The sequence below is a fragment of the Diceros bicornis genome, chromosome 12, assembly GCF_020826845.1.
Source record: "Diceros bicornis minor isolate mBicDic1 chromosome 12, mDicBic1.mat.cur, whole genome shotgun sequence".
In the NCBI taxonomy this organism is placed as follows: Eukaryota; Metazoa; Chordata; class Mammalia; order Perissodactyla; family Rhinocerotidae; genus Diceros; species Diceros bicornis.
Genome location: NC_080751.1, coordinates 47361675 through 47389333, shown reverse-complemented (window position 1 = coordinate 47389333; position 27659 = coordinate 47361675). Strand labels below are relative to the sequence as shown.

The 27659-nt window shown below is 42.2% G+C and overlaps 1 protein-coding gene across 1 annotated transcript in view; it reads left to right on the top strand.

Annotated features, from left to right (window-relative positions):
* Nucleotides 1-1150: 1150 nt before the first annotated feature.
* VIT (vitrin) overlaps nucleotides 1151-27659 on the top strand; it is a 101874-nt gene continuing 75365 nt past the window's right edge. Inside the window, exons 1-2 of the mRNA XM_058550670.1 lie at nucleotides 1151-1346; nucleotides 23396-23465. Of these exons, the coding sequence (XP_058406653.1) occupies nucleotides 23414-23465 (52 nt within the window). The 5' untranslated portion in view covers nucleotides 1151-1346; nucleotides 23396-23413. The remainder of the gene's footprint in view (nucleotides 1347-23395; nucleotides 23466-27659) is intronic.

Here is a 27659-nt window from a genome sequence, read left to right as displayed (position 1 = left end):
AGAAAGTATTTGGTAAATGGCAATTATTATGATTATTATTATTAATCATGCTTGGGCTGCCATTTCATCTGAACCTTCCCTGACTCAAATGATGGGACAGGCCATCCTCCATGTGGCAGCACCATCCTTACCAACAATGGACCTAGGCTCAGGAGGTTGTGAAGAAGAAACAGGATTGAGAAATAATTTAAATGCAGAACCAAATGGAGAAAAAAAGGTTAAATAATATTCAAACCATAATCTTAAATAAGAAGCAATCCCAGGACCAACAGATGAGGGCGGGAGGGAGGGCTGCTGGTGGGAAGATTCTCCTCCTGGCTGCGAGAGTACACATTCCCCAGCAGGAGGAGGAATGGCTCTGTGCTACCTCCCGCCCTGCTGGAGAGAAGATGCTCTGTCAGACTGACAGACATTTGAATCTCAAGGAGTGCCAGATGGACTTTTGTATGGTCTGTTTTTAAAATGCTGTGATGTGCTAGTGCATGTATTACGTCTGAATCCCTTCAATTTAATTGATGACATTAGTATGTAAATAACTTATGCAGATTTCACTTATGATGTGAGCTGTCCATCATTAGTTTTTTGAAATATGAGTCAGGTTTTGCTTCTCACTATTATTATCTCATGTCCTGTTACTAGCAGCGTAGACTACAGTCATTTCATTGAGCTTGCCAAAATACAGAAAAGACCGAAGCAAACTGAACAAAGAAATATTATTGACATGTAGGAAAAGTAAGTATTTTCACTCCAAAAGTGAGAGTCCAGTAGAAGCAGCTTGGTGGGGCTTGCAGTTTTCTTTCTTTACACAGTTTAATCTAGCTGTTCACTGGCATTTGAAAAAGAAAGAAAGGAAAAATTTAATTGCCCTGTTTAAGTCATTTTTAAAGTATATATTTTATTTTCCGTTTTATCTAGGTGCTTCTCTTCTACCTTTTAGAATTTCTAATTGTAGAATTTGCTTACTGAAAATGTGTGCTTTGGGCTAGAAAAGAATATTTAGAAATCCTTACCAAAAAAAAAAAAAAAAAAGCAAGTGGGAGTGGAAATTTGAAAGAGGACCGCCTAATTCAGCACTCAAACCAGTGTGAGAAGCAGTGTGTGTGTGTGTGTGTGCGTGTGTGTGTGTGCACGTGTGTGTGGTGTAAAATCTGCTTTTCAAAGTGCTGAGAGGTTGATGGGAATGTTTGATTAGCTGCTCTGAGAAGAAGAGAAAAGGTGCTTGGACCTCTTGTTTCCTCTCTAGAATAATTTGGATGGGATTTGTGATGCGGAAAAGCTTAAGGAAAAAAGGATATCCATTCTGTGTGGTGGGAAATTTTTGAAAAAAATTGCTTTCTTCAAACAAGGTATGTCCAATGAATTACTAAGCTATATAGATAGTTTGCTTTCCGTTCCTTATTATAAATACATATTTATCACTAAGAAACTACAGTACATACCTTGACCAAGTAATCAGTCTGTAGAAATTTCAGTCTCAAGAGAACTGAGATGGCAGTGGGTAGTAGTTGACATTCTTGTAAACAACTAATGTTATGTAATATATCAACTATAAATAAATTGTGCTAAGATAATAAGATTAGAACAAGATTTTCACTGTATCTTTAAACTAACTTAATTATGGTTAAAATAAGTTGAAAAGTATGACATTTGTGTAGAACTTTAAAGTACATTTAACTCTCTCTATATTATCTTGCCCTTTTTTATACCTTGCTTCTTACATGGAATACAGTAGCAAATAACAAATTGCTTATAACAATGTATGAAAAACAATATGAGAAATGGGCACATTGATGCTAAATTAAAAGAGAAATTATTTAGCATGGATCTATACTTCTCTCTATTCAGACAGATCTCAGTGGAATGTGGCTACATGTGCAATTCTGTATCTTGTTTACATTGGAAATGTTTTCTTAAGCTGATTGCTTCTCTTACTGATAAACCCAAGAAAGGGCTGGCATTGTTAAGTCTACTATTGTAGCTCAACTTTGCACAGAGAAGCAGGATACGAAATCTCTTTTAAGCATGATTTGTGTCAAACCAGTGTGAACATGAAATAAACGCCGCAGGCACAGGTTAAACGGAGAGGATGAGACTGAATGATTAGACTTGATGGTTTGCTCCGAACAACCCACGGCATCTTTGCCATCCCGAAATCGAGAGTGGAATTCAAGATTTTCTTTGGATTTATTGTAAAAATAAAACCAGGCATTCTTGGCCATGGTGGTTATTCAAAAATGTGAGCACTAAGAAAATAGCATATTGCCATTACGTTGTGTTGTAATAAATTTGGAAAGTTTGGTTGGTAAAGTTCTGAGGTTGTTTTTCCCTCCGTCTGCTGAAAGATGAAAACACCCCTGCAGCAAGGCGAGATCAGATGCTATTTGTGTATTTCCTCTGTTGTCTGTGTCAGCGGCAAGCGGTAGCTACACCGCCTGTAGGAAAGCTGGAAGTGCCTGTCTTTTATTTATTGAATTAAAATACCCTCTCCTGTAAAAGGGCTTTAGACAAAGAATTCTAAGACTACAAGGGCTGCATTTTTAATTGCAATATGCTGGTTTCCCAGACTAAGCTTCATTAAAATGGATCTTACACCTCACCACTGAAAGGAAATACGTTAGGAACATTGGAAATGCTTCACATCTATCCAGAAATAGTGTTCATTTTATGAATATTGTTTAGATGATCTAATTATCTTTTTTGCCAAGTTACTGATCACATAAAGAATGGTTTCTTTCAGAGAAAATACACTGGGTTAGATAATGGTTTATGAAGCCTCAGAAGAACAAAAATGCTTGTGCTGTTCTCGTCTGTAATTCTGTAATTGTAATTCTTACAAGACACATTGTACACAGGAAAGCAGTGTGGTTCAGTGCAATGTGCCAGACCTGGAGTCCTAAATTACAGTAACAGCTCTGCCACTACCTAGCTGTGTTACCTTGGGAAAGGTGTGTGACATTTCTTACTTTTGTTTCCCCATCTGAAAAACAGAAATAGCAATGCCTATGCACACCCCCTCCCAGGGTGGTCATGAGGTTCAATATTGATTCTCAGTTCCAAAAGGGCTTTGAAATGTGAGAAGTTCTATAGAAATGTAATCTTTTTGCCCACAAAAAAAGATTACACAGGAAGGAGTCATTGGCCTTTGTGGAGGAGGAAGAAATTTTCCTCTACCCTTCTAGGTTCTTCTGGCTGGTCTAAGAATTAAATTGACATGAGACAAATTAATAAGAGAAAATCAGATTTAGTTAATTTTGTATGTACAGGAACCCCACATACGTGAGAAGTTCGGAGACAAAAAGGTAAAGTGAGGTGTGTATGCCACCTTGAGCTGAGGAATGGGATAGGGGCCTGAGGCTTCAGAGGAGAGGAAGGTAACTCACAGGACAGTAAGAAGGGCAGATGTTCAGTAATTAGAGGTTTGCCCTGCCATACAGATAGGTCATAAAAACTTATTTCTGGTAATAACTCTTATTATGGGCAAGGCCCCCAATTTAAATTCTTTAAAGGAGAGGTAAAAGTTTCTCGACCCCACAGGGTCATGATTGCCTTTAGCTCAAAATATTCCACATTCCAAACTGGCATGTCCGGGGGAGGCCTGTTCTGAACCCCCTCATCTTAAAATAAATGTTTTATGGGCTCCAGGATGTTCCCGTCAACATGTGCCCATGTGTGCAACTTCTCTCCTTGCTTCTTTGGAGGCAGGAGGCAGGTATCAACAGCAGTGGGTGCAGGACAGAGCACACAGGTCCGTCTGCCAGTGGAAGGGCATTCTAGCTGTGTGACCTTGGGGAGATTACTCAACATCTCTGTGTCTTCATTTTCTCACGTATGAAATGAAGAAGTTGAACAAGATAAGTCTCTAAGTTTCCCTCCTAGTTCTATGGTTCTACACACTGGGACATCTCCAAATGTCAAAACGTGGCCAAGCTGATTTCATTGTTGAGACTCTCTGTATGTTACGAAATGAAGAAGTATAAAATGGGGTAACTGAACCTAAGGTATATTTAAAATGTTTATATTTACCTAACCAAAGGCTTTAACATATACAAAAATGAAATATAACGTAATTTTATGTTACATAAATGTAACATAATTGTGTGTGAGTACAGTATACATATACAAATCCACAGTGATCTGAGGACAGTGTGGTTCAAGTTGTATGACAGACCTCTTTCAGTTCTCTGGTGTCTTTCTGTGACTGTCTGTATAACTTAATGTGGAGATAATGTCAAATATCTAAATTTAAAGCCTTCCACACAAAGCCAGGGCCAAGTGGCCCTCCTGTGCTGTGGGTCCTGTGGGAGTTTGTCAGGCAAGAAGCTCTGCCACTTGTTACATGTGTTAACTTTGGCAAGTTACTTAAGCTCTCTGGGCCTCAGTTTCTCATCTGTTAAAGGAGTCTATCATTAGTGCCTACCTCAGAGGGTTGTGGCAAAAAGTTTGTCAGTGCCTGGCACACCATCAGCACCCAAATGTTAGCAAATATGTCCTTTATGATATGTGACTGGAAAGAAGAAATCAGATCAGCAGTGAAACATCATTTGCAACCCTCTCAAAACTTTTAAACATGAGCTCTTCGGACGTGGAAAGCAAATAGATTTGTGGAACAATGTGATATTAATTGAATTATTAGAAACTTGTTGCCGTCTCTTCATCCAGAGGATCTGAGCTAATCAATTTATCAGCAAGTGATAAGCAAGAGAGGCAACTTCTGTGATGTCTGTAATTTGGGAAACCCCAAAGGTCCCCCTCGCGCTGCCTAAAAATGTGTCTCCCTGTGGTTTGCAGAAGGTGGTGAAATTCCTGGCTCCCTGAACACATACAGAGTGAGAGAGAGTGAGAAAGTGCAATGGGAACCTGCTAGTTTTTACAGGCATGAAAGGTCCTTGGGCAAGTGGCAATGAGCAGTTTCTGTTAGTGTAGAGAATGGGGCTAGAAAGGAGCGATAGACCAGGGCAAATTTAGGCTAGGCATCAGAAATGGCTTTTTAACACTGCTGCTTGTTAAATTTTAATTAAGCCAGTCACTTGGGGGCCCGGATCTGGCCCTGACTTCTATCATTGGCATGCACCACTGGGCTCACCTGCAACTAGCCCCTCCAGCTGTGCACCTGCACCCCACTGGCCCAACTCCTGTCACCAGCCTCCACTGCTATACGCAGCCTGTGACGAGACCCTGCAGCCACAGGAGTACACGCTGACACCCAGGGGCCCCGCAGCTGCTAGTGCACCCGCAGTTGGCCCCCACCCTTGCTGCTGGCCCTGGTCCATGCCATTACATGTGTGTCTGCATCTGGCCCCTGCCACAACGCAGGCACCTGCAGCTGGCCCCACAGCTGAGTGTGTGCACACCACTGGCTCCGGTCATCACCCCTGCCTGCCCTGGTCCCTAGCCACTGGGCCTGGAGGCGCCAATGAGGAACCAACAACCCTTAACAGCCCCTGTGGATCCCCCACAGTGCTCACCAAAGACCACACAGTTGTTAATGTTGTGGACCCCAGTAGCCCACAGCTGTCAAGGTATCACGCCTCCCTAGATCTGGAGCCACTACAAGCCCCCGTACTTGGCGCCCTGTACCACTAGACCTGTGGTCACAGCAGGCTCCAGTGTGTCCCACCCACAGGTGAAGGTGTTTCCTTACAGAAGTCTGAAAGAGGTGACTGCTTATTCAAATGCACAGACGCCTACACAAGGCCACAGGGTCATGAAGAATCAGGGAAATGTGACACCACCAAAGGAACACCAGAAACCCCCAGTAACCGACCCCAAAGAAATGGAGACATGTGGATCGCCTGACAAAGAATTCAAAATAATTGTTCTAAGGATGCTCAGAGAGCTACAAGAGAACACAGATAAATAATTTAACTGAATCAGGAAACCAAAATGAGAAGTTCAACAAAGAGATAGAAAACATAAAAAAGAACCAAATGGAAATTTGGGGGATGAAGAATAAAATTTTAATTAAAAAAAAAAATACACACACACAAGCAAGTTTAAGTCAGTCTGAGATCATCTAGGTGAAATCCTGTTTACAGACCAGGAGGTGAAGGGCCAAAATCCAACGAGATTCCCGGAGCCCCACGTTCACAGCGGAGCAAAGGCTATTTCAGTTTTGTTTATTGCATTTTTCTATGGTTACCTCATCTGTAAAACAAACAGTTGTGGGTACCGGATTTAGAATTTGTTTTCAATCAGCTAGAAGACTTTTCCCCTTCAACAGACTGCAAACCTTAAAGAAATCCTTAGGGACCGCCTATCAGAGATGCTCGGGGCTGCCTGGGAAGTGCACAAAGCAGGCAGCAGGCGAGGCTCTGAGCTGAGACCTTTCAAAACTGCACATCTTGCGGCAACCTGCGACAGGCCAGTCCCCCACATGGCAGATGACTCGGCTGAAACCTGCTGCCACCTTCCAGCGCTCATGTCCTGGGGGAAAGGTGAACTGAGATAATGGATGCCAAAATCCTTTCCTGAATCAAATCGACAAGCCAGGGTCTTGGAACAAAAGAGATGTTGGTTTGGTTTAGATTCAGTGTAGAGAATATTCTGATGTTTGTATTTTATTCTGGACTTATCATTTAAAAAAAAAAATGTGTAGGCCCATTTCTGCTTCGTATTACTTTACTAGATACTTTTTTCAATTCTTTTTAAGAATGCTAGATGTCATTCCTCAGCCATTTGATTGGTCCAATTGCCCTACAACCATGTAGAAGATTTTCATGAGAATGGGCTGAAGATGCTTACAAATCTCTGAGCGGAGAAGGAAGGAACAAAACTACAGAATTGCTGCCTCTGGGGCCCTAGAAGAATTGAGCTCAATGGCAGTCACAAACCTATGTGATTCCTTCACCAAGAAGTCCAAAGATCAAGCTGTGGCTAACCCTGGGCAACATCTTGTTGAGAGAGATTCAATTAGTTGCTTTACCTCTGTTAAGTCCTAAATTAGAGGCTAAATGGGCCACATTTTGCAAGAGGATGGTGATGAGAATGGTTAGGATGATGATGGTAATCATGATTAACCACCACACCAACTGCAACAATAATAATAATTGCTAACACCTACAGAGCTATTCTTATGTGCCAGGCACTGTTCTAAGCCCTTTTCATATATTAACTCATTTAATCCTAACAGCAGCCATATGAGGTGGGTTGTTACTATCCCCATTATACAGATGAGAAAATGGAGGCACTGAGAAGTTAAGTAAGTTGTCTGAGGTCACAGAACTAGTAAGTGGTGGAGCTCAGCTTCAACCCAAGCATTCTAGTTCCAGAAGTCACACTCTTAACCTACCAGGCAGCAATTATAGAGAGTCTTGGTTTTCCTGTCACTGCACCAAATTAATATTTACTATCTTTGAAAACATCTGTAGGGAAGGAAGAAATAATCCTCTACTGTCTAAGTTCTTCTGGCTGGTCTAAGAATTAAATCGACATGAGATAGAACAACAGGAGAAAATCCAACAAGGTTTAATAACATGTATACATGGGAGAAACCCAGGAAAACTGCATAACTCACCAAAATGGCCAGAGCTACCACCTTAACTACCATCTTCAGCTAAAAACAAAGGAGGATGTTGGGAATAGTGGTTTGGGACTTCAAAAGGGTAGCGGGCAATTCACATGGAGATGGAAAAGCAAACGTTTGGTAAACAAATATTTGTCGTGCCTTGCAGAGACAATGGGACATGAGGAGGACTTTGATCAAACGGGCCTTGCTAGGTTCCTCCCTGTCTACCACACCTAGTTCATATTATACTATAGTTATCTATGGGGATAGCTCCTTCCTGGAACAGGCCTCTATCTTAAATTTTTTTAGGCAGTTGTTGGGAGGGAAAGTCAAAGTTTCTTTTTAGTCTTTTGTTCTTAAAAATAATCAAACCAGGGGCTGGCCCAGTGGCATAGTGGTTAAGTTCCTGCACTCTGCTTCAGCGGCCTGGGGTTCACAGGTTCGAATCTCAGGCACGGACCTACGCATCACTCATCAAGCCATGCTGTGGTGGTGTCCCATATACAAAATAGAGGAAGATGGGCTCAGATGTTAGCTCAAGGACAATCTTCCTCAGCAAAAAAAAAAAAAAAAAAAAAAAAATCAAACCAAAGAGACATATTTGAGAGTAGTAAATTCTGATCCCCCACACATCATTTTCAAGTGAAGTCAAATTTCTAAGAAAGTTATTCCTCCTTGCAAGTATAGACATCACTGTAATAGTGATGGAGGGGAGAGGCAAGGAACTTACAAGAGAAGGCTGTTGGGAAGGGTGGTTTTATTTCTGTCATTCTTGGATAATCTCTGGATTTAAGAATCAATTTTCAGGTGTGTTGGGAAGACCTGACTCTCAGGAGGAGGCCAAAGAGCAGAGCTCATTATCAAGCCCTTTGAGTAGCCAGTTTCCAGAAGGTGTCCCTCATTTTCACTCTAGGGCTAAGTTAGCAGCGAGTCACAGAAAGAATCTTACTTCCTTTTGACTTCGACTACTTCCCTGATCAGGGTCTCTACATTGACAAGACTCTAATAAAAGTGACTCAAACCCTTCCCCTGAAAGAAAGGCTAATGTGTTGTGTGGACATGTGGTAAAAATTCATAAAAATCACCCTTCAGGCTATAGTGAGAAAAAACTCTGTTTCTGCATTCTTTCTTCTCAGATTCAAAAAGAAAAAAAAAAAGTACCTATTCCTTCAGGGAAACCCAAAGTATAGTTTCCACGGGATGCAGTCACTGGCATCTCGGTGCTAGGTAAACTCCTTCCTCTGGATTCCTTTGTGTCCCAAACAGAGAAAACGTGCTTTGGACGTACAGGTGCAAGTCCACTTGCCCAGACTGGCTTTGCTTTTATAATACAGTGAGTAAATCTGTACTCTGAAAGGTGAAAGGAATTGAGGAAGCAGAGATAAGTTTCAACGACAGCAACAACAAATATTTATTGGGCCACCGGCACGTGTCATTCACAATTTTACATGCTTGGGAAGAAGAGTAAACAAAATAGTCTCCATTCTCCCAGAGCTGCCCATCTGGCACACAATAAACAAATACACATAAAGGTCTGGTGGTGATATGGGCTGCAAAAAACAGGAAAGTAGGACAAGGGGGCTGGACAGAGCAGTGAGATGTGGCTGATGATTTGCATTGCATGGTTAGATAATGTCTGATAAAGGGACATTTAAACAGAGAGCAAGGTGAAGGAAGCCAGGGAGCAACCTATGTGGATGCTCAAGGGAAGAACATTCTGGGTAGAGAGAAGAGCAAGTGCAAAGGTCCTGAGGCAGGACCATGCCTGGAAGGCCAGTGTGTCTGGAGCAGGCTGAGCCAGGAGGAAAGGAGGAGAGATTCAGGGTGTACTTTGACAAAGAGACACAGAGGGCGCCATCCTAACGCTCCTCCCTTTCCCCGGGCCCCCCACCCCAATGCCCACTCACATACTCTCTGGGGGCAGTTCCTACCTCTGCCCTGGATGAAATCTGAGTAGGTCTCTTAATATTTCAGGCCACATTCAGTTTTTAAAAAGATCTTGCTTACATTACACCCCCAAACAAGTTCAGTCATTAATATGGATGTAATACTTAGGTAATACTTAAAAATGGCATTCACAATTAAAAGTTTCATCCCTACCTGCAGGCTTGGGGGATGGGGAATGGGAAGGGGGCACGATTGGCCCCCCTGCTCTGCCTGGCGCCTTTCCCCCCTTCCCCTTGGCTGCTAATGGTCATTTCTTCATGTCCAGAGTTGAAGTGGGTGCAGAGAGGAAAGGTAAAGGGGACAGAGGGCCCTACTACGTGGCACTGTTGTGAGCTGGCATCGAGTTCTCTGAGCTTGGCAGGCATGTACAGCTGTTTCTTGTTCCCATGGGGCACATCCATGGGTTCTTCGGAGATGCCCCCCCTTTGTTGGGGACCCTTCACCTGCAGTTTGCTGGATGCCATTACATATGAATCTGCTCTGGCTGGGGGTTTACAGTTCCTCCCTTAGCCCCTGAGCAACTGGTGATCTGTCTCTGGCCACTTTCTGCTGCTGTCTCCTCAGCCCTCCATGCACCCAGCTTGGGCAGGACCTAAAGCGACCCCAAGCTGACTCACACACAGGTGGCCTCATTTGCCACAAGCTAGTCCCTGTCTTGTAAATGTCTTTATCACAAGTCAGACACCAGTCCACTGCTCCCCCAACCCAAGGGACACAACCACTCAGTCATTTCAAATGCAGTTACTGGATGTCCAAGCTGGACTTCCAAAGAAGGTCACCAAGAAATGAGATCCCCGGCTGATGCCTCCCTCCAGACTACACAAGAAGCTGTGGAAGCTGAGAGGGTAGTTAGAGATTGGAGAACAGGAATCACTTTAAGAAAAGTTGTCAGCATTTCCCCTCCTCCTCCTCCCCGCCAGATATAGAAATGTGGAAGTGGAGCAGGTGGTCCCCCTCCTCCCACCCACTTCGGGCGCTAATAAGAGGAGCCTCAAGGAGAGCACTCCGAAACATGGAAGTAGTTGGCATTTAGTCTCAGCTGAAACCAAGACAAAGGCTTATCCCATTTTAACATCCCATTACACAGTCAATTACAATACACTCAAATGTTTATTTAGATGGGTGTGTTATGCCTGGTTAAACTTAAAAATATGCCTGGTGCATCACTTGACCCTAAATAACATTTGTGAGAGAGAGAAAGCTGTGAGTGAATTCAGGCCCAAATATGACTCTAAAAAAAAATCTCTTGACCTTATAACTAAGACAACTTTATTACACAGTGTATACATTTTACAATGTGCATCTCCACCATTGTCAACAGACTATTTCAAAAACCCTAGGATAGATGTGCCAAGGCCAAAAGGAAGGTGAACCAATGTGTAGAGTGGTAGAGAGGGGTAGTGAGTGGGGTTAAATGTTTGAGGCCTAGGATGGAATTTTGGTTCTGCTTTATAGTCATTCTATAATGTTGGACAGCTTACTAAAGTTCTCTGAACCTCAATTTACTACTCTGAAAAATGGGCACAATAGTACTTACCTGATAGGATCACCAAGATAATGAAATAAAACCACACATGTGCAGTGTGTAGCATACGGTAAGCACTCAATAAATGATAGTTACTATTATTGGAGTGGACTGTAAGTTTCTAATGCTTTCCATGAGGGAGGGCAAAGGGACAAATTCCCTCTCGTGTAACGGGCCACTAGACAGTTGGGCCACAATTGTCAGCTGGGAACAGTGGCGGGGGGGCTCTGGGGCGTGAGGATGCATGACTCCGTTTGGAGAGCTGGGTCTCCTGCTTCGAAATGACTCTCTTTCTGCTGGTCCCCTCCAATTTCCAGGACTTAATCATCCACAGCCCTCAATTCTCAGCCACAGTCACTGCCCTCCTCCATACGCTCCGTTGTCCCCAAGCCTCTGGTTGCTGGGATTCAAGCATGAGCTTTGACCCAAGCCCCGCGCCTGCCTCTCGGCAGCTTGGGGAGAGCTGGAACCCTGTCATTTGAGACGAACCCACTCTTTACCAAGAGGCAGACTGGAAGATACTATGGATCTTGCAGACACGCCCTCATCTTCCTTCCTACCTCAGCTCGAAGGCTATGTCAGACCCAAAAGTGTTTTTCTGTGCCTCAGAATCGAAGGCAGGCCAAAACGCACAGTGTTCGGGCCAGTGGAGGCTCTGGGGATCACAGCTGGGCTGAATCAAACACCCAGCTCCAAATTCACAGCGGCTGGCCCCTTGGCAGCCACAAACCTCAAAGCCCAAGGGAGAAAACCCACTGGGAGGAGGCCGGGCTAGTCCAGTGTCAAACACATTAGGTAAAGAAGCTTCTAATGAGAGAAACTCGTCTTCCAAAGCTCCACGAGAATCTTTTAAACCGCGCACGGTTTCCAGAGTAACCAAGAGCAGTGGTCATGGTCCACCTTGTCTTTTCCTGAGATCCTGGCCCCTCCCCCACCAGATTTACTGCTCTTCACGCTGCCTTCCGGTACAGAGGATAAATAACTCTTGGAAGGAGTTCTTTAGAGCTCATTTGGGGGCATGCCTGCAAACTAGTATTTTTTCCCACTGGCAATATAAGATCTAAAACTACCACTTCAGAAACGTAATTACTGTTTGCAGCGTCACTAGAAATCACTATTGGTCGAAGGCTTTGTGGATGTGATAAGCATTACCATATGTCAGGTTCTTAACAAGGTACAAAATGATGGCCTGAGACACACGCACCAAAAAGGCTTTCCCTTCTTGGTTTTCTGACATATAGGGAACATGCCCCATGGATCAATGCACCTGATGGCATAGGCATATATCAGTCATTGAACACACGGATGAGCTCTTTAATCCACCCAACTGCCCGGGAGTGAATATCTTTGCTTTAGGATTTGTGCTGACCATACATGGGGATCAAAAGTGACCCCGGAGAAAGGGATTCTGAGCAGTTCACAGCTTAGTCATCAAAAAAATTACCTATCATATTTATGGAAAATTCCTAGATTGGAACATCAGGAAGCATAAGATTCTTATAAATAGATCAGGAAATAAACATTCTCATAAATAAGAGTTTTTCAACCCTGACACTATTGGCATTTGGGGCTGGATAATTCTTTGCTGTGGGACTGTCCTGTGTGTTGTAGGATGTTTAGCAGCATCCCTGGCCTCTACCCACTAGATGCCAACAGCATACCCCACTCTAAGTTGTGACGACCAAAAATGTCTTGAAACAGTGCCAAATCTTTCCTAGGGGGCAAAATCACTGCTGGTTGTGAACCACGGTCATAAATATATCAGAACTGCACAGTGACATCTTGACAGCATAATGTCAAGGTCTCCCACTCCCATTTTTTCCTCCCAGAGCATCCCAGCTGTGCAGGCTGTGTTCCTCCTCCTCAGTGGCTGCCACAGCTCATGGGATTCTTTGTCACACTTCTTCCCAGAGCCTGGCTCCAGAGTTGGATACAGCCTCTCTGCCCCCTGATTGGATGCTATCAAAAGACACGTACATGTGTCCTTTTCATTTTAAGTGATTCCATCTTACTACTAATCATTTCAGGGAAACAGGACATAACGAAAACAACAAACATGAAAAGCATTTTAATCAAAGCTTCAAAAAACAGAAATCAACTCAAACTGGCTCAAGTAGAAGGGCCCAGAAACATCTATGTCATGCACAGGAGACTGAGTCCAGCTGGACCTCCTTCAGACTGGAAATAGGATCAGGAAAGTGGCCAGAAACTAAGGCATCTGCTCTCCCTGCTTCTCCCAGGACCACACGCTTCAGAGTTTTTGTGAAATTAAAGTTATTGACGTAACTGGGATTTAAAAAAAGTGATAATTACTGTACAAATGAGAAGTGGAATTTTTATTTTATAATATCATATAGTAAATCACGGAGTTGTTTGGAATTTACCATAACAATCACATGAGGAGTTTGATACAGTAAAAAGAGCACAAGATTAAAATAGGGAAGATCTAGGCTATGTGACCTTAGGCAAGGCACTTCACTGCTCTGAATTATAAGAATAATAATGTCCATTCTACCTCCTCAAGAGATTCTTAGGTGGTTCAGATAAGACAATTGTTGAGAAAACACTCTGCAGACTCTGGTGTAAACCTATATTGTTACAGTCTTCTCTAGTAGAAACCACTGTAGGGATAGGCACTGTGATTTAGGAAGCAGTCAGGAATAATCTCTCAGCAGCAAGCAGCACTGACAGGGAAATTTATTATCTCTCGTGACAAGTGGTCCTGAGGTGGGCCCAGCCTCCAGACACAAGACAATCAGAGCTCCAGCTTCATTTCTCCATAATTCACTTGGCTGTCCTCCTTCGTTTTGTATTGGCTTTTTCCTCAGACTGACTCGTCGCATCGTCACAAGATGGCTGCCAGCACACCTGGAACAACCTGCTCCCTTGTTCATTTCCAACAAGAAAAGCAACCTCTCCCTCAAAAACATAAGATTAGAGTCTTTCCATTCTGTCTGTCTGATACAACTCAGGACACGGCCCACCCTTGAACTAGTCACAATCACCTGGAGAAGGCCCTATGCTGATGGGCTCAAGCCTGAGGTCCTGAAGCAACTACCAGCAAGGGGGAATGTATATATAACCATCCTTGGCTTAGACTTGGAATCAGCATACACCCTAGGAGCTGGGGATGGACCAGCGTCCTCTGAGTCCCCTGGCTGCGTTTATTCCCTTTACCAAATTAAAGTTGTGTTAGGAAGGAGGAAGGGGGGAAGCCAGTTCTCTGCTTAGGCAACGAACAGTGTTCAGCGCATGTAGCCTGACTCAAAGCACATCTTCAAGTAGGCTGGTGCCTCCTTAGGGGCCAACATTTTGAGAAAAGACAAAATCTCCCCAGCCTTCTTGGCTTACACTTTTCCACTATCTTCTTTAAGATAATAGAAGGAATTGGAAAGAGAGGGAAAATAAGGAAAGAAAAACCTACTGGCCTCTCTGGCTCACTCTCTCTCTCCTTCACAAAATCCTAGGGGATTATAATAGTGACCACTGCTGTCATGGCAACAGGAAATGCAGTGTTTCAGGCCCAGACCAGGGGAATATGATCTATTTAAAGGTCTATATGCAGATGGAGGCCACCTCCACCTTGTAAAGGCCCCTCCCAGGGCCAGCCTTCCTTTTCCATCCTCACTGGATCAACCCACATCCACTGACAAGCAGCTGAGGCCTTACATCAGGCAGAGATGGAGAAAACAAGGCTGCAGATGTGGCCTCTCCCCGTTCACAGACATCTGTCCTCAAGGGATTTTTGGCATTTTGGAAATACAACGCAAGCCTCTCCTAGCTATTAAATGTTTCCAGATGGACACTGGCTCTTTCTGCCTCGTGGACAAAGAGTATTGTTAGGTGCTGCCCCATGTAGCATCATACATCAGACGAACACCAGCATTACATAAATCCTAGACTTCCACTAGGGCAGATCTTCTACAAGGGAGGGGTGCAAGCAAGCCTCTAAGGGGCTTATTAAAAATGATGAATGCGAAAATAATTTTTAAGCCTTCCATGTCTCCCTATTGCCTAAAGGATCAATTCCACATTCTTTAGGCATGACATTCAAGGGTGGACCAGCCCCTTCTTTCCTCTCTGACAGTCTGCTTCCTCTCCCAGCCTGGCTGAGTAGCTCTCAGTTCCTGAAGCTCCCCTGTCCCGCGTGTTCAGTCCTTCTCTCTCCACTCACTGTTTTCCAACCTGCCAGTTAAACTAATTCAAGCCTCTTCCAATCCCCATGCCAGGTCTATTTAACCATCCATCCTTTTTGCCATCGCTGTACCCTCCACAGGACAGGTTCTCAATCCTGGCTGCACCGTGGAGTCACCTGAGGGCTTTAAAGCAATATTGACACCAACTCGGATCAATTAAATCAGAATGTAGATGAGGGAAGTGTGTTTGCTTATTATAAGCCAGTTATGGCAAGTGGTGAAATGCACACACGGGATCTGGACTCAGAATGCTTGGTTTGAATTCCAGCCCCTTTTCTTGCCAGGCTTGTGTCCTAAGGCTAGCCTTGTACTTACCCTCTGCATGCTTCCAATTCCTTACCTCTAAAATTAAGGCAAGAAATAGCCCCTACTTCATCAGGTTGTTGTGAAGATTAAATGAGTTGATGTAAAACTAACAGTACGTGCTCAATTAATGTTAGTTATGATGAGCACACGTGGGTCTCCCTCTAGAAGACTCAAAGCAACTTGATAATAGGACGTGCATCTTGTTCCCCTCTGCCTAGCATAGAGTCTACAAATTTTTTTAAGTGATTAAGTGGATGCTGAAGATGAATTTTGACTTTAGGAGATCAGGGAGATTTACATAAAAGAGTTGGCCCATGAGCTGAACCTTGAAAGATAGATAGGCTCGTAAGAGACAGAGGAGGGGTGGCAAGGTACTCCAGATAGAATGATAATAAAAGCATGAGCCAAGACACTGATGTGCAGGGGGTAGAGAAAAGACCAAAAGCCTAGGGTGTGCTGGGCTCAGAGGAGAGGATTACAGAAGAGAATTGCAGTGAGATGGTTTGAAAGGTAAATCGGACCGTTTCATGAAGAGTTTTTAATGCCTCATTAAGGAGTTTGGGCTTTATTTTGTAGAGAACGAGTGGACTGTGAAGAAGAATTCTCAGAGAAGGAATGCACAATCAGACCTGTGCTCTAGGGAGCTGGTGCTTTCCAACTGGAGGGAAGGGGGACCTGGGGCAAGGAGAGCAAGGAGCAAGGAGGGAGTTAGGAGATTACTGTAGTTTCTCATTTGACATCAGCATCATCTGTCTATGTGAACTCTTCCCAAAAGACTATTAATTTCTGGTTTATTAACATACGTGCATGGGGTAAAGATTTAAATAGAACAAAGCTGTAAGACTTGCTCCCATCTCTGACCACCACTTACCCAGTTCTATTTCTCTGAAGCAACCACTGTTATTGAAATAAAAAGGATTATATGAGAGTACTATGCACAATTGTACGCCAACAAATTGGAAGATCTAGATGAAATAGACAAATTCTTAGAAACACAAAACCTCCAAGACTATATCATGAAGAAATAGAAAATCTAAATAGACCTATAACTAGTAAGGAGATTGAATCAGTTACAAAAAATCTCCTAACAAAGAAAAGCCCTAGACCCAATAACTTTACTGGTGAAGTTACCAAACATTTGAAGAAGAACTAACACCAATTCTTGTCAAACTTTTCCAAGAAAATTGAAGAGTAGGGAATACTTCTTAATTCATTCTATGAGTCCGGCATTACCCAGATACCAAACCAGACAAAGACACTACAAGAAAAGAAAACTACAGTTTCTCTTATCCACACAATATCCCTTATGAACAGTAATGCAAAAATTCTCAACAAAATATTAGCAAACTGAATTCATCAGCATATTATAATAATTATACACCATGACCAAATGGGATTTATTCCTGGAATGCCAGGATGGTTGAACATATGAAAATCAATTACTGTAATACACCATTTTAATAGAATAAAGGGGGGAAAAACACATGATCATCTCGATGCAGAGAAAGCACTTGACAAAATTCAACAAGCTTTCATGATAAAAACACTCAACAAACTAGAAAAAGAAGGAAATCACCTCTATATAATAAAAGCCATATATTAAAAACACACAGAAAACATCATATTCAATGGAGAAAGACTGAAAGCTTTTCCTCCAAGATCAGGAACAAGGCAAGGATGTCCACCTGCTTTCACCATTTCTATTCAGCATAGTACTGGAAGTTCTAGCCAGAGGAATTAGACAAGAAAAAGAAATAAAAGGCATCCAAACTGGAAAGGAAGAAGTAAAATTATCTCTATTTGCAGATGATATTATCTTATATGTAGAAAATCCTAAAGATTCCACAAAAAAACCTGTTAGAACTAATAAATGAATTCAGCAAAGTAGTAGGATACAAAGTCAACACGCAAAATCAGTTGCATTTTTATACACTAACAATGAGTAACCCAAAAATGAAATTAAGAAAACAATTCCATTTACAATAGTATCAAAAAGAATAAAATACTTTGAAATTAACTTAACCAAAGAGATGAAAGTCTTCTACAATGAAAACTACAAAACACTGCTAAGAAACTAAAGAAGGCATAAATAAATAGAAACTTCCAATCCATGTTCATGGATTGGAAGACTCAATAGTGATAAGATATCTATACTACCCAAAGCAATCTATAGATTCAATGCAACACCTATCAAAATCCCAATGACTTTTTTTTCAGAAATAGAAAAACCCATTCAAAATTTCTTATGGAGTCTCAAGGGACCCCAAATAGCCAACAATCTTGAAAAAGAACAGAGCTGGAGGACTCACAGTTCCTCATCTCAAAACTTACTACAAAGCTACAGCAATCAAAACAGTGTGGTACCAGAATAGAGATAGACATATAAACCAGTGGAATAGAATAGAAAGCCCAGAAATAAACCCTCACATATATAGTCAAATGATTTTTGACAAGGATGCCAAAACCATTCAATAGGAAAAGAGTAGTCTCTTCAACAAATGATACTGGGAAAAATGGATATCCACACGCAAAAAAAAAATGAAGTTGAACCCGTACCTAACACCATATACAAAAATTAACTCAAATGGATCAAAGACCTAAATCTAAGATGAAAAAAGATAAAACCCTTAGAAGAAAACATAGGACAAAAGCTTCACGACATTGTATTTGGCAATGATTTCTTGGATATGACACCCAAAAGCATAGACAACAAAAGAAAAAATACACAAATTGGATTTCATGAAAATTTAAAAATGCTGTGCATCAAAAGACACTATCAGCAGAGGAAAAGGCAACTCATAGAATAGGAGAAAATATTTGCAAATCATATATCTGATAATATCCAGAATGTATAGATAACTCCTAAAATTCAACAACAACAAAACAACCTGATTTAAAACTGGGCAAAGGGGTCGGCCCCGTGGCTTAGCGGTTAAGTGCGCGCGCTCCGCTGCTGGCGGCCCGGGTTCGGATCCCAGGCGTGCACAGATGCACCGCTTCTCCGGCCATGCTGAGGCCACGTCCCACATACAGCAACTAGAAGGATGTGTAAGTATGACATACAACTATCTACCAGGGCTTTGGGGGAAAAATAAATAAAAAAAAAAAAAAGAAAAAGAAATGCAAAAAAAAAAAAAAAAAACTGGGCAAAGGACTTGAATAGACATTTCTCCAAAAAAGATATACAAATGGCCAAAAAGCACATGAAAAGATGCTCGACATCATTAATCATTAGGAAAATGCAAATCAAAACTACAATGGGATGTCACCTCACACCCATTAGGATGACTACTATCAAAAGAAACAGAAAATACAAGTGTTGGTGTGGATATAGCAACATTGGAACCCTTGTACACTGTTAGTGGGAATGTAAAATGGTACAGCTATTCTGGAAAACAGTATGGAGATTCCTCAAAAAATTAAAAATATAACTACCATATGATCCAGCAATTTCACTTCCGGGTATATACACAAAAGAATTGAGAGTCTCAAAGAGATATTTATACATCCATGTCATAACAGCATTATTCACAATAACTAAAATGTGGAAGCAACCCAGCGTCCATCAACAAAGGAATGGATAAGCAAAATGTGGTATATTATACAATCGAGTATTATTCAGCCTTGAAAAGGAAAGAAATTCTGACAGACGCTACGACATGGATGAACCTTGAGAACATTACGCTATTTGAAATAAGCCAGTCACAAATACTGTATGATTCTACTTATATGAGGTACTTAGAGTAGTCAAAATAACAGACAGAAAGCAGAATGGTGGTTACCAGGGGCTGGGGCGATGGGAAAATGGAGAGTTATTGTTTAATGAGCACAGAATTTTAGTTTTACAAGACAAAAAGAGTTCTGGAGGTGGATGGTGGTGATGACAGCACATTATGAATGTATTTAATACCACTGAACTATATACACTTAAAAATGGTTAAGATAGTAAATTTTATGTTTGTGTATTTTACCACAATAAAAAAAATTAGAGAAAAAAACTGAAGAACTATATAAATATAAGGTGATATTGTTATTTATTACCAACTTGCTCTTTTCTAACTCTGGGCAGCGAGAGATCTAATTAAATTGGCTGGATACTCTACTTATATTGATGTATATTTTTATTTCACAATCAGGCTTCATTTGTTTCCCCAGAACTTTATATTCAGGATTCTTTATATTACATTTCGCAGCAGAATCCATACATTTATGAATCAGTAACACATGCTTTTGGAAACCCTTGTTCCATTTTTGTTAGAACCCTGGTGAGCACATGAGGAATTAAGGCTCCAACATTACTGTGCACCCCACAGCTCCATGACACCGGACCGCCTGTAGCAACTGCTAACAGTGCTGGTGGCCGTCCTCATCCCCAGGCTCCGCAATGGCTGAGAGAGGGTTGGAAATTTTTCACATTTCAAAAGGCGTATTTGCATTTTAAGTATATGAGTAAATGGACCAAGCAAGGAGAGAAATTGAAGTGGTAAGAAAGTAGCCTCAAAACATTCTCATTCCAAGAGACCACAGTGATTCTGGTCAGGTTCCATTACCGATGAGTCAGCCCTTGGGTGATACCCCTCGGGAGTTAGCGTATTTCCTGGAATCCTGTTGTTTTTTATCCATCCATCCCAGTGTGTAAAAGTTGGGTCCCTCCTGTCTTCTAAAGTTGTAGGAGAGATCTGAGAGCACTTCTCTTGGCTTTCCATCTTCCGTTTTGATTTATTTGTTAACTGTCAAAAATGCTTATTGAGATATAATTCACGTACCATAAAATACACCTTTTAAAATGTACAATTCAGGAGTTTTTAGTGTATTCACAAGATATCTTCCCTTTGTTTTGTTTCCTTTTTTTATTTCTTAGAGAAAGGAGAGAGCCCTAATTACTCACTCATTGATTCGACATATATTTATTGAGCACACAAAAACATCAAATAAAAATCCCTGCCCTCGTAAGGCTTGTACTGTAGTGGAGAACACAATCAATAAACGAATAAAATAAGCAAACTATAAAGTATGTCAGAGGTGAGAAGTGACATGGAAAAAAAGATAGTAGGAAAAGGATAGGGTGTACCAGTTGGTGGTGGGTGGGAGAGGGATTACAATTTTAAATTGGGTGGTAACAGTCTAAGCAAAGGTAACATTTGCCTAGAGGTAACATTTAAGCAAATACTGAAGGAAAGGAGGAAGCAAATCACGTGCATGTCTGGAGGTAGGGCATCCAGGTAGAGGAAACAACAGGTGCACAGACCCTGAGGTGAGAGGTGTGTTCTAGAAACAGCCAGGAGGCTGGTGTGCCTAGAGCTTACTAAGTGAGCCGGCAAATAGTGGGAAATAAGGTCAGAGGGGCCAATGATTGCCAAATCACGTAGGGTCCTGAGCCGCTTGTCAAGACGTTGGCTTTTATTCTGAGTAAGGTGGGGAGCCACTGTAGAGTTTTGATCTGAGGAATACCGTGAACTGACTTACTTTGAACAGGATCATGCTGGCTGCTTTGTGGACTGTAGAGTGCAGAGGAAGAAGGAGACAGCCTAGTTACGAGGCTAATTGCAATAATCCAGGTGAGAGTAGGCATGGCCTGGACCAGGTGGCAATGGTAAAGATGATGAGAAATGGCCAGATTGTGGGTATATTGTGAATGTAGAGCCAACAGGCATGGCTGATGGAAAAGGTGTGGGTGTGAGAGAAAGAGAAGTTGATGACCCAGAGACAAAATCCGCAGTGCTGAACAGCAGCAGCCAATGGTAGAGCTGGTTAGGTGGTTCCAGTAGGGCAGCTTGACATATTGTATTTATCCCACAGGAAAGTTAAGTTTTTAGACCTGAAACATGTAAATTGTTCTGGAGCTTCTCAAATTAGTAAAAGACAAGAAAATTTTCTTATTATCACGCTATTTACAAAATATGTAAATTTTTGCTATTTAATGTTATTTAAGCATCAAATTGCCTAATAGATTGTATATATGATTTACTTCTATTTTGAGGCTAAAAACAATTATTTGCCTATTACTTAACCAGTGGTCAACTCTCTTAATTGGAAAATTGAACACATTGCAATTGTTTCTGGAAATTAGCCAAGTGATCAGTTCTGTTTGGGGTTACTCTTGCTGCCTAATTTAATTGTTTGTAGTAAAATCTTTCATATACTAGACAGTTTTATTTAAGTTAATTGCATCAGGTACTTGAATTACCACCTAATAATTCCTTTTTGTTAATGAACTCTGCATAGCACTGTATCTAAAGATTGGATGTACACTTGCACTGGACCTAACTAGTACCAGATTGTGTTGATCTCTTTCCAAATCTCCCTTCAGTGACATCACCTTGGTGGCTTCAAAATCAGCCATTTACATCACAGAAATTGACAAATGCTACAAATCAGGGCTTTTTTTTTTTCAGAGAGCAGGTTTACCAGCACACCACTGGGCATAGCAGAGTGTCAGGTTATGAATGTCAGCTTTAGGCCACATGGCAGTGGCGCTGGGAGGAGGGGATGTAGTGGGAGCCTCCTACCCAGAAGAGAGGAGTACTGTATCATTGACACCGTTTAGAATTGCTGGCTTATAAGGATAATGAAAAGCAGATGTATTTTAAGTCTAAATTCTCTACAATGTTCTTCATTATTGCCTGTGCGCAGGGCAGATCCTTCCTACCTACTCTCACCTCCATTCTAATCTTACCCACTACCTGATCACCATATGACATTTAACCTTTTTAAGCCTTAGTTTCCTTATCTGTTCAATGGGGATCCTAAAATCTAACACATTGACTTATTGTGAGGATTTGAGACAATGTATGCTCAATTAATCGTAGTGTGAATAAACCTTTGAGAGTTTCCTCACAGCCTTAAGGGAAGGGGGAAAACTCCTTATAGATCAAGAACATCTTCATATCCATTATGCTTTCCAACCTCTGAGGCTCTGTTGATGCTGTTCCCCCCACTTGAAACCCTATTTCCACATGTTCAATATTCATATTTCAAAGTTGACCCAATTGCTACCACCTCTATGAGGCTTTCCTACAGCTGACATAATCTCTCCTTCTTCTAAAATTCCCTGGCCTCTTGGGGAATCTCTGGTACTACCCTAGACCTACTGGATTAGAATCTGCATTTCAACATGATTCCCAGGTGATTTGCATGCACATTAAGATTCAGGAAGCCTTGCTCTAAACCACTGGTTCTCAAATTTTGGCCACCCATTGGAATTACCTGGGGAGTGTTGAAAAAACAATACCTAGACCCCATCCCAAGAGATTCTGATTCAATTAGTCTGAGGTGTAGCCTGGGCATCAGGGTCTTTTAAAACTCCCAGATGATACTAATATGCAACAAAGTTTGAGAACCACTGCTCTATAAACTCCCCTTATACGCCCTATGGGGCCTGCACACTCTCTAACGTTATGGCTATTTGTGTCCATGTATGTTTTCTCACTTCTATTAAACTATAAATCTTTGAAGAGCAAGAACTGTTTTTTCCTTCAATTTTTATCACCTCTTGCCTAACCATCTGTACTCATATAATAGGAGTTTGATAGATATTTATTGAATGATGAATGAATGAATTGTTTATTTGTAATCTAAAAATGCTCTCTAAATACTATAACTGTGGCTTTTGTCCTAATTTGAAGACTAGTTGACCATATTCTTGAAATTGTGGAGTTAATTCCTCTTCAGTTCTAAGTAAAGACCGAATCTCTGAAGAATAGTGGCTAGAATGGGTTTTCTGACTAAGACTAGATCTCCAGGTATCATCGCGGGGGCCACTGCCATCTCCGTGAGCTGATTTTAGAAAGCCACAGCTTGGAATCCTAAGACTCAGAGAGGGCAATGCAAAATGAAGCAGCCCCTCCCCACACTCCTTGCGTCCAATTCAGAACTCTTGGCTGAAATATGATGATGTTCTTGTTTCTTCCTCTCCAGGGTGCCGTTTCCATATTTATGGGGATTGTTGTCCTCACTATGAAGGCATCTGTTATTGAAATGTTCCTTGGTAAGTACTTTTCTATGTGTATCTGGATATACTTTTAACATTCTCCCGAGGTCTAAAGAATCTTGCCAAGAGAAGGTTTAAACCAAGACAGAGCATATAAACAGTTCAGTGTATCTTTTTATGATAAACATTTTGGAGAGAAATTTAAGCGAGAATGTTGTATAGATCAAATTCAAGATGTATGTGTATATATGTTTTTATATAAAGCAAATATATATATTATGTATGTGTCTATATATTACATATTATACACACATAATATACACATAGTGTGTGTATTCTTCAACAACTAGCAAATATTTCATATAGAGCATATTTCAAATTCTGAATTTACGGATCTCCTTGTTTCTTAATTCTCAAAAACAATTCTTATCACTGACATGGCCTTACTTGTACCATTGGCAACTTGTACTTTTTAGAGATGAAACCTTTTAAACTTATCCATTATCACCAGGGAACACAGTTTTGGGTAGACCCAGAGAAAAGTATTGATGAGTTTAGCACTAAGAACGAGGGTAATCTTCTGTTAATCTTAACCCCATTGTATAGTGGCGTTGTCAGGTAGAGTGACCCTGTGGGTCACTGCGAAACTGTTGCCAGGGAAAGATGCAAAGGCCTTTCAGCCTGTATTAGTTTATAGGGCTGCCACAACAGAATGCGGTCACATGCTGTACAACGACACTTCAGACAACAACAGACTGCATGTACAATGGTGGTCCCATAAGATTAGTACCATATAGCCGAGCTGTGTAGTAGGCTATACCATCTAGGTTTGTGTAAGTACACTGTGATGTTCGAACAATGACGGAATCACCTAACAACACATTTCTCAGAATGTATCCCCGACGTTTAGTGACGCATGACTGTACCATAAACTGGGTGGCTTAGAACAACAGAATTTTATTCTCTCACAGTTCTGGAGATGAGAAATCCAAAATCAAGGTGTCGGCAGGGTTGGCTCCTTCAGAGGGCTGTGAGGGTAAAATCTCTTCCATGCCTTTCTCCTAGCTTCTGCTGGTTTGCTGGCAATCTTTGGCATCACCCTAATCTCTGCCTCTGTCTTCACATGGTGTTCTTCCTGTATGTGTGTCTGTGTCCAAATTTCCCCTTTTGATAACACCAGCCATATTGGATAGGGGCCCAACCTACTCCAATGTGACTTCATCCTACCTTAACTAATTACATCTGCAAACACCCTGTTTCCAAATAAGGTCACCCTCTGTGGTATTGGGGACTAGGACGTCAACATATGAATTTCAGGGAGGACACAATTCAACCAATAATATGGTCAGAATGTCCAAAGTCTATGCAGAGGGAGTCTACACAGCAAAATTGGGGACTGGAAGAGAAAGAGGTGACACAGCTGGGAAGGCGAGGGGGCTCTCAGTGTGGTCGAAGCCACACTGAACTGGGAGTTGCAGGGAGGATATGGGTCCTGGTCCTGACTCCACCACTGAGTTGCTAAAGAATTTTCACCTCGGAAGCACAGGGTCCTTCATTTCCACCTTGCTCTTTTGAGAGGCTGTCTCCCCTCCCATACTAACCTACAAGTTAATAGGTTTCCTACATGGGGGGGGGGGGCACAGGGGGTTAGGAATAGGAAGAATTTAGCTACTGTAAAACAAACACAACCAAACCAACAAACCCTGAGGCCATTTCCCACTCTGCCATGTCCCCGGCATCACAGAACCAGGAAGGGAGACTTGACCACCCTCTCAGCCTGCCTTTCTGCAACTCTTCCCATAAGAGTGGCTCATTCAGAAAGCAAGAAATCATAGTAGAGAAAGAAAACTGCTATCACAAATTCCCCTCTCTACGTCCTCACACATCCACCCTCCCGCCCTCCCTGCCCACCCCCCAAACCTCCCCGCCCCCAGCATCTCTCTCATTCGTCCGCTTGTCTTGTCTCTGTCGCAGGGCAGTTCCTGTAGGTCCCTGTCACCCTCCTCAGTCCTGTGACAGCCTCTCTGACCTAAATCCTTACCCCTCTAATTCATCTCCACCACACCCTGATTAATCTCCCCAAAGCCCACATCGGATCAGCACTCTTGATTTAAACTCCTCAGTGTTTTCCCTTAGTCTTCATGACGGAGCCCACCTCTCTTAAAGAGCCATACTTGCTGGTGAGGCCTTCCTGATGTGGCTCTTGCTGTCCTCTCCTGCTCTCCTCTCTACCTCAGCTCCCACCCTGGCTTCCGGGGACCTGGGACCTCATTCCACTGAGGGTGGAGTCATTTCTCACCTCCAGGTCTTTGACCATTCTATTCCCTTTCCTGGAATGCTCTTCCTCACCCCCACGCGCCCACAAACCCTATTGGTCCTCAGGAAGCTTCCCTTCGCCCTCCGTTTGATCGGGCCATCTTCCTATGTGCTTCCTTGTGTCCTGTGTTGATTCGCATCATAGCTGCATGGCATTCACCTGTCATTAATCTGGCTCCCCCAAAATTGTGAACTCATGAGGGCAAGAGCTGTGTCTTGCTCACTGTTGCATTTCCAGTGCTCAGCACATCTCATAGGCACTCAAGACATATGGCTAAGTAAGTTATTCTCCTTAGGGATGCTGGATTTTTAAGTTATCAGAGTCCAATTCTGTGCCCACTTCTGATGTGTGGGTTTTTCCTCCACCCCAAGCCATTCCCCGACATCAGCTGGGTATCCTACAATTCAACTCAATTCTGACACCATCTACCTGGAGATAGCATCAGATTCCACAGGTTAAGGGCCCAGTCCCACAAGACTGCCCTCCCACACTTCGGATGCCAACCAAAAATTCACCTGTGCTTCTGAGCTACCGGCTATAAATCAGAGGTTCCAGTGACCCCCTCTTTGGGTTTGATTAATTTGCTAGAGTCACTCACAGAAACTCAGGAAACCAGTTTACTCACTAAATTACCAGTGTATTACAAAGAGTATTAAAGGATATGAATCAACAGCCAGATGAACAGATACATAGGGTGAGGTCCCAAACAAAGGAGCTTCTGTCCCCATGGAGTTTGGTGCCCAGCGTGGTGGCACGTGGAAGACTTCTGGTTCACCAACATGGAAGCTCTCCGAACCTCATCCTTTTGGGTTTTTGTGGAGGCTTCATTACATAGAAATGACTGATTAAATCATTGGCCATTGGTGATTGATTCAACCTCCAGCCCCTCTCCCCTCCCAGGAAATCAGGGCATGGGACTGAAAGTTCCAACCCTCTGTTCATGGTTGGTTCCCCTGGCAACCAGCCCCCTCATCTTTAAAGGATTCCCCAAAATCACCTCATTAACATAAACTCAGTTGTGACTGAGAGGGCTTGTTATGCATAACGAATAACGAGACACCCATTCACCTTTATGGCTCTTTAGCAATTTCAGGAACTGAGGACTAGAAACCAGGTATTATAACAAAAGATGCTCCCATTGTTCTTATAGCTCAGGAAATTCCAAAGGATTTGGTAGCTGTGAGCCGGGAATTGTAGCCAGAGGACCAAAATATATATTTATTATAAATCACAATATCACACAGAGCCATCCAATGATGCCTCAAAAGCCTTCTAAATTAATGTCAATTAAATGTTTAATTAATATATCTCAGAGCCAGCGTGTTTGTTTTAGAGATGTTTAAATTATGAAATGGCAGAGTTTTATGCCGCCCATTGTCATTGGAGCACCATGACTGCACTCATGGGGAGCAAGCGGAATAAGGAGACGAAGGCTGCAGCCAGCAAACTTGCATTCTGGTCCCAACTTCTGCCCACAAAGAACCACGGCTTTAGCCAAGGTGTTAACCTTGACATTGGTTTCTTTTCCATAAAATAAAGTGATGGCCTCCAAAGCTCTTCCCAGCTTTAATATTGTATGATTTGAAGCATAATTTTACGATTTATGTGATTGTACAAAATAAGTTGTCCTGTCTTCGCTATGAAGCTCTGATTTACTTGATGCTAAATGTTTCGTTGAGTACGTAATCCCAAATTAAAGCATGTGGGAAATTTGAACTGCTTTAAAATGATCTGTTTATAAATCGGTTTTCAGGAAGGCATCGTGGATATGTTAAAAAGAACCAGAGGTGGACAGTATTTAAAGCTTTAAAAACAGATTTTAATCAGGAACTAGTACAATAGGGGAAAGGAGACCTCAGCATAAAACTGGGCTCGATTCCAAATACAGCAAGGAAAGCGGGGATTTGTATCCAAAGAGCCGGTTTCAGGGGTCA